This window comes from Cricetulus griseus, chromosome 5, assembly GCF_003668045.3.
Source record: "Cricetulus griseus strain 17A/GY chromosome 5, alternate assembly CriGri-PICRH-1.0, whole genome shotgun sequence".
In the NCBI taxonomy this organism is placed as follows: domain Eukaryota; kingdom Metazoa; phylum Chordata; class Mammalia; order Rodentia; family Cricetidae; genus Cricetulus; species Cricetulus griseus.
This window is the reverse complement of record NC_048598.1, coordinates 147,393,013-147,410,572: the sequence shown is the minus strand read 5'-3', so window position 1 is coordinate 147,410,572 and position 17,560 is coordinate 147,393,013. Positions and strand designations below refer to the sequence as shown.

General features: G+C 41.3%; 1 protein-coding gene across 5 annotated transcripts in view; it reads right to left on the bottom strand.

Moving 5' to 3' along the window:
- Positions 1-2,166: 2,166 nt before the first annotated feature.
- Baz1a (bromodomain adjacent to zinc finger domain 1A) overlaps positions 2,167-17,560 on the bottom strand; it is an 81,165-nt gene continuing 65,771 nt past the window's right edge. For all 5 annotated transcript variants that reach the window (XM_027419709.2, XM_027419707.2, XM_027419706.2 and 2 more), the window contains 6 exons: positions 11,076-11,323; positions 10,773-10,993; positions 8,332-8,801; positions 6,085-6,227; positions 3,556-3,643; positions 2,167-3,136 (listed from right to left, as the gene is read on the bottom strand). In XM_027419709.2, the coding sequence (XP_027275510.1) occupies positions 2,940-3,136; positions 3,556-3,643; positions 6,085-6,227; positions 8,332-8,801; positions 10,773-10,993; positions 11,076-11,323 (1,367 nt within the window). In that variant the 3' untranslated portion in view covers positions 2,167-2,939. The remainder of the gene's footprint in view (positions 3,137-3,555; positions 3,644-6,084; positions 6,228-8,331; positions 8,802-10,772; positions 10,994-11,075; positions 11,324-17,560) is intronic.

Below are 17,560 nucleotides of genomic sequence, written 5' to 3'. Positions count from 1 at the left end.
TAAGAGCACTTGATGCTCTTGCAAAGGACCAGGGTTCAATTTCCAGCAACCACATGGTGGTTCACAATCAGTAACTCCAGCACTAGGGTAATCAATAACCTTTTGACCTACAAGGGCACAAGACATATCTGTGGTACACAAACATGCCAGTAAAACACTCATACAATAAAATAAAAACAAAATTTTACAAGTCAAAAACCTATCTTTTTGAAACTAGGGTTTTTTTGTTTGTTTGTTTTTTGAGACAGGGTAGTAGTGTAGTTTTGGAGTCTGTCCTGGAACTTGCTTTGTAGACCAGGCTGGCCTTGAACTCACATGTTCAGCATACACTCTGACAACACAGCTACATCCCTATAAACTGTCAACAAGGTGGAGACAAGGTCTATGGTGCAACTCAGTGTGGCTTGCTTAGGATGTGTAAGGCTCAAGTTTGGTCTTTAGAGCTTGAAAGGGGAGGGGCATAAAATGTAAAACCAGATCATAACTAAATGCCAGCCATTTGTTTTATAACTTTCTAGAAAGTGTGGTAGCTCATTATTTGAGAATGGACCTGAACACACACACACTCTCTCTCTCTCTCTCTCTCTCTCTCTCTCTCTCTCTCTCTCTCTCTCTCTCTCTCTCTCTGTAGTTAAGAGCACCTAGTGCTCTTTCAGAGGAGCCAGGTTCAATTCCAGTACCGGATTGGTGGCTCATACTGTCTGCAGCTAAGTTCCAAGGGATTCCATGTCCTCTCTGGTCTCTACAGACACTACGCACAGACATGATGAACAAGCATAAGTATCCATACACATAAAATAAATTCACTTCAAAAAGAAGTTGATCTGAGTTTTAGCCTCATCTGAAAAATGGAGATACCAAAAAATAAAAATTTTACAGAATTGATTTAACATAAAAAGCACTTCACAGTTGTAAGGTGCAAAGACTGTACATTTTGACAGTAGGGGGCCAGCATACACCACAGGATATACTGACTTCTTTCTCATCCAGCACTCTTTGCAATTGTAGTCAAGCAATTAGAAAAAATAAGACAATGCACTAGTCCTTACTTTTCTATTGCTGTGATTAAACACCACAACCAAAGCAACTTCTATAGGAGTTTATTTGGACTTATGGTTCCAGAGGGACCCATTGTGGCAGGGAGTTTTAGCAGCAGGCACTGGAACCTGAGAGCTTCGGTTTCAAGCAGACATATGAAGCAGAGAGAAGTCTTAAGCTCTCAAAGTCTCACCCCTAGTGATAAGTTCCTCCATCAAGGCCACTTTTTTTTTTTTTTTTTTTTTTGAGATAGGGTTTGTAGCTCTTTGTAGCCCTGGCCATTCTGGAACTTGCTCTGGAGACCAGAGCTGGTCTCAAGCTCAGAGATTCACTTGCCTCCTAAATGCTGGAATTACCACCTGCATGGCTAAGGCTCCCCCCCCCTCCCCCGCCCTCCCCAGTCCCTGAGACAGGGTTTCTTTGTAATCTATCCTGGCACTCGCTCTGTAGACCAGGCTGGCCTCAAACTCACAGAGATCTACCTGCCTCTGCCCCCTGGGTGCTGGGATTAAATGCATGCACCACTCCTGCCTGGTTTAAGACCACCTCTTTTTTTCCTTTACTTTTTAAAGATTTTATTTATTTATTATGTATACAGTCCGCCTGCATGCCAGCAGAGGGCACCAGATCTCATAATGGATGGTTGTGAGCCACCATGTGGTTGCTGGGAATTGAACTCAGGACCTCTGGAAGAACAGTCAGTGTTCTTAACTGCTGAGCCATCTCTCCAGTCCTAAGACCACCTTTCTCAAGTCTCCTCATACAACACCACCAACTGGGGACCTAGTGTTCAAATACAGAGCCTATGGGGGACATTTGCATTCAATGAACAGATGGATTCTCACTATGTAGCCCAGGTTGGCCCTGGACTTGTGATCTTTTCCTTCACATACCCAGGGCTGCTATTACAGGCCTGTACCACCAAGACCACTGACATCAAGGATTTAGTTGGGGTCAGGATTCAACATGCTTCCTCTTAATGAGAGTAAGTGCAATAATATTATTGCTACCATCTGGAGGCATCTTCCACCCAGACAATGAAACACTGTCTGCTTGGTTTCTATGATCTATAGGTATTAAATACATAAAAGTCTGACTTCAATTTGAAAAAAACTTCAGAATTCAGAAAACATGAAAAAAAATGTATCATTTTATTTGTACACTTAGAAAAGTTGTACACAGAAACTTATCATTTGTAAAACTGGGAAACTGTTAGGGAGGAGAGATGGGACATTTTTATTTTTAAATCATTAAGAATGTTTGAGAAATAAAACAAAACCATAGTAAAATGTTTTAAAAAATTAAAGAACATTTTCCAAGTATAAATTTTATAAATACAAAACAAATTCACAAATGACTTTGAATGCTAAATAAATATCTAGTTGATAAATTCAGTCAGCACTGGCTACAGCAAGTCAGGGTAGAAAACTGGATTCATTCATGTGTAGTGTTGAAACAATGTGCCTGTTAAAGAAGTCTGAAGACACACGTTCTCCAAACTGTGATCCAGAAGACTCATCTGTGTAGATAAGTCCTCTTTAATATCATAACTCCTACAAGGTCAATAACAAAATAAATCATAGATCAAAAAATATTTTCCAAGATACCTGAACACATGAATGATTCTCAAAATGTACAAAACCTCTGTAAACCAGGACTATATCCAATGCATCTATTAAACTTAGTAGATACTGAACAAAAACTGTAGCAAAGGAAACCCCTTTCCTACATTCTCCTGAGTGCTTAATATTAAAATTGAGACTACAGTGCAGGCCACACTTGGATGTGGTAGACGAGCTGTTATTGCTTTATACATACATCTGCTTTAGAGCATGATTTAATGTTCCATTTTTATGAACGCTTCATGTTTTTCTTCACAGACAGCCTTTAGAAGGACAAAACTAGACCCGTGACTTTTTTGCAGCGACTGGCACGCTAACCTGGTCCACACTACTGGATGAGACATGGAGTCCAAGCTTTTGAGCTTGATAATGAAAAAATGCTTGAAGCCTAGTTCCAGCTTTTGCTTCACTTGTGTTCCGAGGGTTGTACTCAAAGCAGTTCGAAAACATTAACTCAATATCATCAATAAACTCAGCTAGAGAGAGAGAGAGAAAAAAAAAAAAACAAGATTAGGAATGAAACTCCACACATCAGAAACAAACTTTGTTCAGTGGAAGACTTACTAAGAAACAGAAACCTGCTTATATACATTATGTATTTACAATGATCTTGGCTGGAGAGATGGGGTAGTTGCCTGGCTTGTCATGAGGCTCCATGTTCAATCTCCAGCATCAAAACACAAAGCCAGTTCTTCCATTAAGATAAGCCTCCACAAATGTCTCTCTCCACTTCCTTCACCTAACCCACCTTTCATCTCACTATATACTGATAAGACTGTCAGGGATCGCATAGGCTGCCATCCATCCAACTATACTAATGTACAACATTTAAAACAAAATAAAATAGCATCATCTCCTAAACAAAAACAATGAAAGGAAAATATAAGTTACTCACATGCTAATTTATATTCACATTTATTTACTTTTTCTCGAATTATATTTAAGGCAATGGGCTTCTTAATGATGTCATAGTAGTCTGGGACCTGTAAAATAATTCAGTATTTGACAGTACAAAAAATTATTGGACATATGGTTAAATGAATTTTATACCAGAAAAGCAACTTAATATCAATTTATGAATACTATTATTCCATTAAAATGTCATTTTGAGTAATTATAATGATGTAGAAACTTGTTTGATAATGTAATTTATTGTGAAAAGAAAAACAACAACAACAACAACAACAACAACAAAAAAAAACACGAGTTTTGCTCAAGGTTTTCCCTATAAGCTGATACTATTTTCTTTCCTTTTTTGTTTTTTTTTTGTTTCTCTATAAACAGCCTTGACTGTCTGGAACTCACTCTGTGGCTGTCGTCAAACTCAGAGAGCTCCTCCTGCTTCTGCCTCCTGAGTGCTGTGATTAATGGCACACACCACCACTGCCTGGCTCATCTCTACGCTTCTTGGAGCTGGAGATACAGGCATGTATGGGATGCCCAAATTGAGATCTGAACTTTGGTTCTCATGTTTGCACAGCAGGTGCTCTAAACCACTGATCTACCTACCTCTCTAGCCCTTGATCATTTTTTTCATTCCGGCTTTGCTACAGTGACAGTTGAAGTCTTATATAACTGTGCCGAAACCTCTACTGCACTGAAGCTGTCCATTTCTCACACCTTCATTTCTAGGACCTTACGTACAGTCCCTTCGCCCTGAAATGCTAGCACTCCCTGAAGCTCCTAATTTCTCTTTCTGAGGTTGGCCTCTAAATCACAGCTGTCCTGCCTTTGCCTCCCAAGCATGTGTTGCTCTGGCTCTTATTATTATTACTTAAATTTCACTGTGTACATTCATGTCCTTTTCACAGTCCCATATTGCTAATTCCCTGCTGCTCTCTCCCCTGAAAATGTTCAACCAACATCTTTTTTTTTCTACTTCTAAAATGCTATTATAATTTTTAAAAATCTACTTTATTATATTTATTTGTATGCCTGGCTGAGTGTGATTATGCATGAGAGGTGAGAAGAGGTTATCAATTTCCTGGAGCAGAAGTGACAGGTAGTTGTGAGTTACCAGACATGAGCACTGGGAGCTGTTCTTTCACCTTCTGAAGAGCACCAAGGCTCTTAAGTGCCTAGTCATCTCTTTAGTCCTGACTTTGGAAAAAGGATTATTTATTTATTTGAATTTTTTCAAAACAGTGTTTCTTTGTGTATCCCTGGCTGTCCTGGAACTCACTCTGTAGACTGGGCTGGCCTCGAACTCAGAGATCCACCTGCCTCTACCTCCCGAGTGCTGGGAGTAAAGGCCTGCACCCATCACCTGGCTATTATTTTTATAGTGTGTGTGTGTGTGTGTGTGTGTGTGTGTGCGCGCGCGCTTACCCTGTGCATTCCTGGTGCCTGTGAAGGCCAGAAGAAGAGAGTTGGATCCTTGCTGAAGTGGTTGTAAACTGCCACATGGGTGCTAGGAACCAAACCTGGGTCCTGGAAGTGCTCTTAACTGCTGAGCTGTCTATCTATCCCTCCAGTTCTGCTACTCTACTTTCTATTAGATGACTATGGCACTCCCTAGCACGGTTCTATAGCAAGCCACATTCTGCCCACAGAGAAACACAGCACCACCTCATACCCCTAACTCAGTCTGGCCATCTCCTTTCACATCCGTGTGATCTTCAGACAAGGACCACAGCTTCATCTTGGGGACTTGTCAGGATACAAACCAATGGCTAGGAATCAACCCACGCCATTTAAATTAAAAAAAAAATCTGAGATGGGACCCAAGAATGTTTTCTTGTTTTGTTTTCTGAAACAGGGTCTCAGTTCTGGAACTTACTATGTAGATCAGGCTGGCCTCACACTCAGAGATCTGCCTGCCTCTGCCTCCCAGTGTTGGGATCAAAGGCACACATTATCTGGCTCTCAGGTATGTTTTAATATGCCCTCTAAAATGATTCTGAGGCATGCTGTAATTTGATAACTAATTTAACATCTAAGAGAAATACCATTAATGATATTAAGTTGGATTCATTCAGGGAATACTTACATAAAACATAAGACAATGTCATCATTATAAAGAATCAGCTATGGGGCTGGGGAAATGGCTCAGTGAAGAGTATTTACTGCTCTTGCAGAGGACCTGGATTCAAGTTCTCAGCACCCACACAGTGGTTCACAACCAAGTCCCAGGGATCTGATGCCCGCTTCTGGCCTTTGCAGCCACTGTATATACATGGTACATATGCATACAAATATTCACATAAACTACAACTAGAAGTGTCTGAGACCAGCCTGGCCATATGAGATCTTGCCTAAAAACACAAAATAGTTACAGGATCAGAAGGGACTAAAGGCATTGCTGTGTACTCTCAGTATAGAAAGCAACCTTTTGAAAAGGATTCAGCAGAGAGCAGGTGATATAATATAAATGTAAATCAGGTAATGCATGAACATATTTTATAAAGTCTAATTATAGTATTACCTGGATTTTAGAAACAAGTTTTAAAAAGGGCCAGCTATCATCATGCCGTACCAATTCCACAACAAGCTGTTCAAAGGCAGACAATTCATGAACGCCTCCTTGTCGGCCGGAACTTCTTCGATTCAGTGGTACAGGAGATGACTCTGGGTAAGACAGACAGACATTTTAGGCAGTATCAAAGCAAAATATCTATTGTAAGTTAAGCTAGTCACAGACATACAAGCCAAATTTCAATATAAAATAGACACTTTATACTGAGATCTTTGCTTTTCACGTGTATGTGGTGTAAATATATATATGATGCCTGCATGTGGAGGCCTGAGGTTTCTGTTGATAATCAGTCCCATGGCTTTTCCATCTTACTGAGGCAGGGTTTCTAAATCAAACCTTGAGCTCACCAACATGGCTACTAGATCCCTTGTGTTGAGCCTGCCACCGCCACCCAGTGTTTACATGAGTCTGGACTCCCACTGCTTGGGTGCTTGGGTCTCAAGCCATAATGGGCAGAGCTACCTCTCAGGCCAATTAACTTATCTGAAAGATATGGAAATCTGGGCCAAATACACAAAATTTCCTTTTGATCTTCAAGGTTTTGAGGTTTTTACTCAATTTTACTTAAAATATTTTCAAATTCTCTAAAAACAAAATCAAGATAAGCAATTCTCTAATATCTCTTAAAATGTATCTTGAAGAAAGCATATTATGCCAGGGTGGTGGTGGTGTACACATTTCATCTCAGCACTCAGGAGACAGACACATGCAAATGAATCTCTGGGAGTTCCAGGTCAGGTAGGGTTCAATATTATTCATAGATGAATTCAGGCGTTTAAACCCCTTATAGAGCCGGGCGTTGGTGGCACACGCCTTTAATCCCAGCACTCAGGAGGCAGAGGCAGGCGGATCTCTGTGAGTTCGAGACCAGCCTGGTCTACAAGAGCTAGTTCCAGGACAGCCTCCAAAGTCACAGGGAAACTCTGTCTGGAAAAACAAAACAAAACAATAAATCCCTTATAGTGTAAATACATTCCTCTCATTTCAGGTTTGGTTGTGAAAGTAATCAAAAAAGTTTACAGAATCTTTTGCTCTGGCTGTCCTGGAACTCACTCTGTAAACCAGGATGGCCTCAAACTTACAGAGATTCTTCTGCCTCTGCCTCGAAAGTGCTAGATTAAAGATGGACTCCACTACCTCCCAGCTCTGAGAATGATTCTGTGCCATCAACCCTCACACCCCGCCTAAAATTTTTTGTATTTACTTTTATCTGTTACATTTCTTTATTGTGTGTGTGGGTCACTATGTAGATTAAAGGTGTGTGATACAGTAATACCCAGCTACAGAGGGTAATCTTATGAAATAATGTATGTTCTTGCTTAGTGATGGGAGAAGGAAATGCACGAGGCAAGCATTTCACCACTAGGATGTATCCCTAGTTCTGAAAAGTGCTTTCTTTTGCTAAATGCTCAAATGCTGACTAAATTCCTCCATTATAAATGGAATACTAGGGTGGGATGGTGGTGGCATATGCCTTTAAATCCAGCACTCTGGAGGCAGAAGCAGATGGATCTCTGTGAGTTCAAAGCCAGCCTGGTCTACAGAACTAATTCCAGAATAGCCAAGGATACACAAGGAAACCCTATTTCGAAAAACTAAAGCGAACCAGCCCTCCCCTTTCCTCAAGGAATCCTAGGACCAGAGAGATGGCCTACTGGCTAAGAGCACTTACTACCCTCCAAAGGATCTGGGTCCAGTTCTAAACACTGTATCATGTGGCTCACAACTTCCTGTAATTTCAGTTGCAGGGGATCCAACAGTCTCTGACCTCAGCAGGCACCTCTATACATTTGTTTTTATGAAATACTAAGGGCTAAGGAGACAGGTCTCTGGTAAAGTGCTTGCCCTGCAAACAGGAGTATCTCAGTTTGATCTCAAGCACTCATGTAAAAAACCAGGTGTAGCGTCTATGCTTCCTCTGGCTGTGAGACACACACACACACACACACACACACACACACACACACACACACACACACACAGACACACAGACACACAGACACACTCTTTTTAAATTGAGTACATTGCCCCGTGTCAGTAGAGACCACTAGTGTGCTCGCCTTTGCTTTGGCAACAGCAGCCTCTTCAATGAGGTACACTTTAGATCAGGATGCTTTGGGTATCATAGGAACAGCTTTAAAAATGACCACCACTCCAATGTCTTAGATAAGGAAGAGTGTAAGTTGGATTCCATACCTGTAGATTGTCTCTTCCTGCCTCTTCTCTTAGATTCACTGTCTTGGAGAGAAAGTCCTGTGGCAGTGTTTAAAGGTGTCAACTGTCCACTTGATCTTGAGGTGCTGACTTTGAAGTTAGTGAAGCTGGGACTGTGTTCTTGGGTATTATCAGCGCTCTTCCGTACTTTTCGTTTTCCCGGAGGACTAAGCAGTTCCACAAACACATCTGCTTGCAGTGTGCCAGGACTGTGGCGAGTGGAACGACTAGCAATTCTTAAAGAGCGAGTTTCTGTAGAAGGAGCAGATCTGATCTTCCTTAGGCTCCTGCCAGATGTCTTAGGAGAAGCAGTGGTTTTGGGTGTGCTGTGCTGACTCCTTGAAGGGTATCTTCCATGGTCTTGTCGTTGGTTGCGACTTGAGAAAGAAGAGCTAAGTCTCCCTCTTGTTTTAATTGGCAATCTAACTTGTGGTCTTCCTCGTTTGGGTGGGCTATAAATATTGTTGGAAAACACAATTATTGTACAGAACAATGATGAACATATAGTTATTACTTGTGCTCAGAGAGTTATACATAAATTACTATTGAATATATTGAGTATAACTGAACTTATCCTATAGTCAATTCTCTAAATTACATACTTTCATGTATGTCTCTGAAACGCTGGAGGCTATTTATTTTCTAGGTAACTAGGACATCATGAAAATCAAGTTCTGAATTGTGATAAACTAATAAAATCCACAAGAGAATGGCAAATAGACCAGGTGAATAATCACGAGAGTAGAAGAGTGACAGGACTAAATTTGCATTTTTTCCCTCTGTGTCATTACCACTGATAGAGGCAACTGACGGTTGTTCCACCAATGGCTGACACTGATGAAGGCCTCAAACTTGTGGTTCAAGAAGACCAAGCCAAGAACCTCTTTATTACTTGCTGATTCGGACTGACAATACATAACTAGATTTAACTCACCTCTTTACACACCTGGAACATTCACAAGACTTTTCCAAAATTACTAACCAATTAATTTTTTTTTTGTGTATATGTGGTTCAGGTGTGCTAGACCTGCATGGACATGTGGAGGCCAGGTCAACACTGGGTGTGTCTTCTTCTACTGCTCTCCCCCTTATGTTTTGAGACAAGGTTTCTCACTAAAGCTGGGACAGGCTAGTTAGAATAGACTGGCTAGCCAGCAAGCTACTGGGTCCTGCCTTTCTCCACATCCTGACTCCAGGGATAAGGTTACAGGTGTGTGCTGCCACACTCTGCTTTTATGTGGGTGTTACTTGGTCCTCATATTGTATCCTCAGTTTACTGAGGAAGCCGTCTTTCCAGGCTCCCCAGATTCTTTATTGTTATGCTTAATATGATACTGTCTTCAAAAGCCTTCTATGGTAGATGGCCTCTTCTAGCTGGTGTTCTTCAAAAACCAAAACAATATAAAATTGGGAAGGCAAAGTGGTAGAGAGATAAGAGAGGAATTGTAGGAAAGGGAACAGGAAATAGATTTGATGAACACATATGCATGTATGAAATTCTCAAACAATAAAGGAGAAAAAAACCCCTTAATCACAATAAAAGGGGGGTGTGTGGCTCTATTAATTATTCTCCTCTGACAATGGTCATTTTGTATTGGAAAGTTCTTGCCACACCCCGTTTCTTGATTCCATAAGGTTGGCACAGATGTTTAAGATGGGGTGCATGCGGGGTGTGTGTGTGTGTGTGTGTGTGTGTGTGTATGGTAGGAATGAGAATAAAAATTATTCACTGGCATTGGATGTGTGTGGATCCAACTATCCTGAAATAAGATTAGCAACTAAAATAAAATATTGCATGCACCAATAATAAACAAATTGTGCACAAAGTTAGAAAAAAAAAAAGAATGAGAACAAAGAATACAATATGACTTCCTCTTGTTGTGACTGTATCTGGGCCTCCTGATGAAGAATCAGTGGATAGAAATATCTAGTTTTTAAATACCTGCCTACTAGATATATCTACATAGCAGCTATGACTTGCCCTTTACTTCAGTTCTGAAAGGAATGGTTGACCTGGGTGTGATGATGCATTTCTGTAATCGGAGCACTCAGGAGGTTAAGGCAGGATCACTTCAGGTTTGAGGTTAGCCTGAGCTACAGTGTGAGACTGTTTCAGGGAAAAAAGAAAGATGAAACAAGGGAGAACGACCCCAGTGTTACCATAGTAGGGACTGTCAAGCTTTCAAACCCATGCGGCAGTCTGAGGGACCTCTTGCTAAGTCTTCAAAGAGTTGTTACAGTAATGGGGTAAGAGCACAGAACACAACAATGAGGACTACTTAGATCAGAAATAGCACCTTGGAAATACTCTGAAATATTTATAATACATGAAAAGCACAGGTAGGTTCAGACACGTTAGTTTTATTTTGTGTGGGTTTGAGAGTCACAGGCTAGAAGACCCTCATGTTGCAAACTGGACTCACCTGAGTTCCTCTTCCTCAGAGTCCTCTTCATCTTGTTCTACCTCATATTCTTCCTCCTCACTTTGACCCTCTTCATCATCATCATCGACTTCATTGTCACCTTCCATATTCTCTTCCACCTCTTCATCACTTTCCAAGGACGGTCTCTGCCTCGAGGAAAGTCTCCTGGAACGTTGCTTTGGTCGACATTCTGGACAAAACCAATCTCCTTCAGGAACAGTCTGAACAAATTACAGAAATGACCATTATCTAGTGGCCAAGATCTCTATTACAATGTGGGCAACAGAAAAAAAGTAAAAATACCTTGAGCTTTGGTCGGACGCAGTAGGTGTGATGCCCTCGATCACAGCCATCACAGAGTACCATGTTTTCAGCATCTCCCTTTTTCCGGCAGATCTTGCAGCGTGCGTTCAGTATAGATTTAGACCACATCACACTGCGATCCAAAGTTGATAAATGCAGAAAGACTTGGGACAGACTAGCAGAGGAAAGGAGAGATTCTCTCCAACGGTCCAGGACGGTTTTATAAGAACGTCCGCTGTCACTGCCATCTTAAATGAAAGGGAAAGTGATTGAAGTTCTGAGTGAACATAAATGTCTCCTAGAATTACTTTTTTTGACAGTTTAAACAGCTTTAATTTCATGTTTCTTCTTATATTTGTCAAAAAAGACTATGCTTACTATTGAAAACTAAAATTCCATGTGATCCCAGCACTTTGGAGGCCAAGCAAGAGAATTACTGTGATTTTGAAACCAGCCTGGACTATGCAATGAATTCTAGGTCAGTCTGGATTGCAACAGAACAAGACTGTCTCACCCCCAAACTGCCCATGTATCTGCTGAGCCACGTTTTTAATGACATAAGGAATTACTTAAATCCACAAACTGAAGGCTTGAGGATTTTAATAGTTAAAAGAGAAAGGAATTTAGGCAATGTGTTAAAACTGGTTAAATAAGTTACTCTTCCTTTGGATCAAGTATGTTACTTTCTCATTGCCAGAAGAATGACTGTTTTCTAATTTCAATACCAAACACATGAGGTTTCTTTTGAGCTGATGGTACACATTCTGAAATTAGGTTAAAGTGCTGGCTCAGTGTGTTCCTAAGAATTAATATACTAAACACCGCTGTGTAGTTAGTATACTTTGGAAAGTTTACCACAGTAACACTGTTATTAGTCCTGCACTCAAGAGACTAAGGCAAGAGGTTCATCCATAGGTCAGCCTGGGCAACGTATTAAATTCAAGGCCATCCTGGGCTACTTTGCCCTATCTCAAAGCAAAAAACATGCCCCAACCTAAACCAACCAGCCAAACTACCAAAGAAACAAAGCAAAAAATGAAAATCCAAGCCATCAAGACAGCTCAACAGGTAAGTGTGCTTGCCATGAACGCCTGATGACCTAAGTTGGATCCTGGGACCCAAAGTGGAAGGAAAGAACCAACTACAGAAGAGTGTCCTCTGACCTCCATAGTATGCCGTGGTGCACACATGTGTGAGTGCACCACTCCCACTAATTAAAACAAAACTAAACATAAAGAAAACCAAATCCCACAAAGTGTTTGAAAGAACAGCTCAGAAGTAGAATGCTTGCTTTGTATTCCAGTTCTGGTTTTTCCATCCCCAACAATAACATCCATACACCACCTTGCACAGTTTTGTCATGGAAATAAAATATTGTGGAAACTAGCAGAATGAGACTAATAAAGAATTCAAATATCAGAACTATATAGAATATAAAAACTATGTTTAAGAGTTTATGCAGGAGTTTACAGGTATCCCTTTCTCGGAGCCCTTCCCACTTGAGTGCTTTCTTATTTTTCCTTAATACATCTACATTTACTCTGCTCACTTAAAAACAGTAGATCAGTAAGTTTACATGAATCAGAACTCTGGTGAACGTGCAGAGCAGTGGTAGGACATGTGCCCACCATACATCAAGTCTTGGGTTTGATCCCCAGTGTAACTAAAACAACAAAGAGATAAGAACTAGAGAGAACTTCTAAATGTTAACAGAAATTAATAACTCAGTGGGAGAAGAGGAAAAGCAAATCAACAGATGAATCAACTAAGTATCTTTTTTGATTTTCAAGACAGGGTTTCTCTGCAACATCTCTGGCTGTCCTGGAACTCGCTCTGTAGACCAGGCTGACCTCGAACTCACAGAGAACCTGCCTCTGCCTCCCGAGTACTGGGATTAAAGGCATGAGCCACCAGCGCTAGGCCAATCAAATGACTTTTCAAGTGGGTATTAATGGCAATGATATTTAGAATCTAACAGTATTTTTCCACTTTCATCTTTCCACACAATCTAGATTGGACCAAGGATTTCATGTATACTATAAAACTAAGCCAGAACTAGCTCACACTCCAAGGTACCTTTGTAGACAGTACATAATTCTGTCTACAGAATTCTAGCTGAATTCTGAATTCCTACTTCAGCTCATCTCTATCTTGGGGTGTGTGATTACTAACACACCCTTTTGTCTTTTGTCTTGATTTTGTTAAATGCTTCATGGAAAGCTCTGGCATGAACAGCACTCCAAGAAAGATCAGCAAGCCCTGCTAGTTAAAAGATCATGAAGAAGTCTTTCTGGACAAATCTGGATACCAATCCTTATTTGGTAATGGCAATAAATAAGGTTGAAGAATAGCCAACATGTTAGAGTGGAAGAAAGGTCAATTATACAAAGTTTTTACAGTCTTGGAAAGCATTGTGAATGATTTTAGTTCATGATTTGGTGAAAAATTAAAAAAAAAGGGGGGTAAATTTAGGATCCCCTTTGACTCAGCCTCCTAAATGCTGGGATTACAGGAATGACCCACCCACTCCTAGCTTAGTGTCAGTGAATCCCAGTTCTAGGGGAGCAGAAGCAGGAGGGTCAGAAGTTCTGCATCACCTTTGACCACAGAGCAAGACTGAGATCAGTTATGCCAGGTTAGCACTGGGATTATTGGCCTACATCACTATCCTAGGCTTTCTACATTTGTGCCAGAGATCCAAACTATTTCTTCTAAATTCCTTTCCTACCCTTTTGTGGAGACAGGGTCTCCTGTGGCCTAGGGTGGTCTCAGATTCCCTACACATCCTAGGATGGCCTCCACTTCCTAAGTGCTGGGTCACAGTTGCACACAAATTTGCTTCCTTCACCAGTGTGAACAAGCTTTAACAAGCCAATTGTTCTCTAGGTTACACATTACTATCAAAGGCAAAGTATGTCTTGCTTCTCTTATCTTCCATTTTGCTGGTCTGGATAAACTCAAGAAATATGTACCAAGATTCTCTATAGTTCTCTTGATGTTAGTTGGAGAAAAACATGCTATGGACGTTTTATGTAAACAGAAGTTCCATTTGTTGATTCTTTGGACATATAGCTAAGTATACTAACATTTACTTTGTACATGTCAACTTAGAAGAGCTATGAGGGGTTAGCAAGATGGCTCAGTAGGCAAAGGCACTTGCCGCCAAGCATCCCAGAGACCAGGGGAACCAACTCCCCAGCTGTCCTGACATCTAACCATGTGCCATAGCATGCATGTGCATGCACGTGAACACACACAAAACAAACGACTAGCTAAAGTGTAAGATGCAGCAGGCGGGTCTGGAGAGATGGCTCAGTGGTTAGGAGCACTGGCTGCTCTTCCTAGAGGTCCTGAGTTCAATTCCCAGCAACCACATGGTGGCTCACAGCCATCTGTAATGAGATCTAATGCCCTCTTCTGATGTGCAGGCAGACATGCAGGCAGAACACTGTATACATAATAAGTAAATAAATCTTAAAAAAAAAAAAAAAAAAAGATGCAGCAGGCGACTACTAGGAAGACGACAGTTGCCCATTCCCTTCCAAAATATTAAATTCAAGATTTTTCTTCAAAACTAAATATGCACATTAGTACTCAGCAACACAGAGTAAAATGTTCTTATAAGACAAAACACATTTCTGTAAAAAGTTAAAAATTTACCATCTCTCACACTAGATTGATCGTCCTCTCTCTTTTTCTTGTTCTTTTTTTTTCTAGCTCCCTTTTGATCTTTATTAATTTCTGTGTTACCTAATTTCAAATTGACAAAGTTAGTTGAGAATTTCTATTATAGCTTAAGGATTTAACCATAAGCATGGCATTATGATGAAATTACTAACTTTAACAAATAATTCTCACATCATCTCATCTAAGACAATTGATTGAACATGATTCCCCCCAAATTAAAAAAAAAAAAGCCCATACATAAATCTATTTTTATCAGTGCCATTAACTACAGTAGAAGGGGTGTATGCTCTCCCTCTCTCTCCTTTTTGGTGCTAGGGATTGAGTCCAGAGCCTCACACACACTAGGCAAGTACTCTTGCTGAGCTACAATCCTAGCCTCTGAGACAGGGTCTAATATCTAGCCCTTGCTGGCTTAGATAGGCCAGGTTGCCTGAACTCAGAGATCCTCCTGCTTAATGCCTCTGTTTTAACTGTATGAAGTTTTGTTTATTTTAAATGGCAGCTACCTGTATTTAGTTAATGTATGTGTGTGTATGTACTACACAGTGCCCGTGAAGGTCAAGGGACAACTTTTAGAAGTCGGTTTTCTCCTTCTACCCTTGTGGGTTCTGAAGCCCAAACTCAGATCATTGGGCTTATACAGCAGTGCCTGTTCCTGTTGTGCCATCCCCCTGGTGCCTATTTTAAATTTTATTATGAATGTCAGGTGTGTAGTATACTTGGGAGGCTGAGGCAAGAGATTGCTGTGAGTTCAAGTCCAGCTCAGAATACACAGCAAGACCCTATTTCCAGAAGTGCTACCTAAAAAATTATTCTGAGAGCCCAGACTGGTTTTGAATTTGTGATCCTCCTGCCTCGGCCTCCAGAACAGCTGGAGGGAAGAAGAAAGCCCTGAGTGAATGAATGTATTGCTGACACGTACCAAGGACTCCAATGCCTCAGCCCCACAAGTAGAAAAGTCTCACCATGGTAAGGCTCACAATGGCAAAGTGTTCCTACGGAGGTGATGAGTATGCACAAGCAACTGTAGTCCCACCCCCAATGCTTCCAGCCTGAGGCTGCTGGCCTATGGAGACCTCCTGAGATTAGCTAACACTCCCTCCTCCTGCACTCCACACTGTACTTAGTAAGCAGATGAGGCTCCTGATGGCTGGTGGTGGAAGGTGCTTTTCTTCAGGGGTAGCACACTCCTACTGGACCCTAGCTTCCCTGCACATGTGTGGGGTTCTAGGACCCAGGCCATGCAGGATGCAGTGACAGTTAAGATCACAGATGTGTGACCTGCATGCCTGGTGGATTTTCTGCTTCAAGAAACCAAAATAAGGCTAGACAGAGAAACCTGTCTTGAAAAACCAAAACAACAACAACAAAACTGCTGAAGTTAAACTGGGAAAACTCCTATGGCTAATTTCCTATGCCGAAATATTAGAAGAATGTAGCATGTATTCTACCTCAGACATTCATGAAATGGAACCTCCTTTTCTCTCTTCCAAATGCCCTTATTCTCCTCAGCATAAACTGGCTTTGAACTTCAAAGCCCACTGAGTTCTGGGATTACTGGCATGTTCTCTGCCACTGAGCTAGTGCTCAGCTTCTGAGCTTCATTTACTTAAGATCCTAAATTAGACTGGTTTCTTTCATCTCGTAGGATGAAATCTAAGTTCTAAAATTACTATGTGTGTAAATGGGCCTTAGGATCACTGTGGCCCTCAAATAACTAACCAGATACAAGTTGCAACAACTCCCATTGCTAACATTTTTTCCTGGCCCAAACCTTTACTAAGATGTACAGATGAAAATGCAGGCTAACTAAACAACTAGATCTCATTTTTTTCTTAGAGGTTTTCAAGGCTAGCCTCAAGAAGATTGGAGGCTTCTTTTAAATCCCCACCTTACAGAGTTAGGCAGTGACAAACCGTTTACAGAATACAAGGACTCTACAACCACAAGGCAATGGTGGGGATCTCAGAGCTAGGCAGGGAGGCTCTTCTCTTCTCCTCCCCTTCCACACCTGCTGTTGTCTTTGACGGGCATGCCATGGCCCTGGCATCTCCAATGTCTGGGGTCTCATTGCAACTGACCATCCCACAGATGCTAGGCCTCAGCCACTCTCCATGACTCTCTCAACTTGCATCTTTCAAGCCTTCAGAACCAGCACCATGAGACCTACACCCTGCCGAGTTCTGCTGACAGCTTGAGATATAGCCTATCTGGACACAGCCTCTGTGTGCTGACCCTGAGAAAATACTTGCCGACTGTCCCACTGATATGCTGGTTTTCTTATTAATCAGTTGATTCTTCAGTTTGAGTTGATCAACATACACAGATTCTTAGCCCCAAATACCACACAAATAACCCCTATCCCAAGTGTTAAGAGAATCTTTGCTTCCCTCTTCGATCTCTCAGTCAAGGCTCCATTTTCTGCCATTTCTCTCAGCACTCTTATCTAAGCCCCTAATAGAAGAGCCAATAAGTTCTGAGCACATAGGCCAAGTAAGCAAACACTACCATGTAGCTATGTCCCCACCCTCCTCCAAAACCCTCAATTCCCTTCCATCCCCATTAACACCTCTCCCCTCCACCAGTTTCTTTCCCAGGCTCCTGAATTTTGGTTTGGCTTTGTGATCCATTTAATCTAACTTGGGACATTTGTGTGACCGTTGGATTGGAACAACCCACTGGAGCTTGGTGGGTAGATAGCTGGAAGCCATTATTTTAGCTCTCTTTGAATCTATCAATAACAAAGAGTTCAGCAGTGAGAGCCCATCTCTTGATCTGTATACAGTGGGGTAGCATCT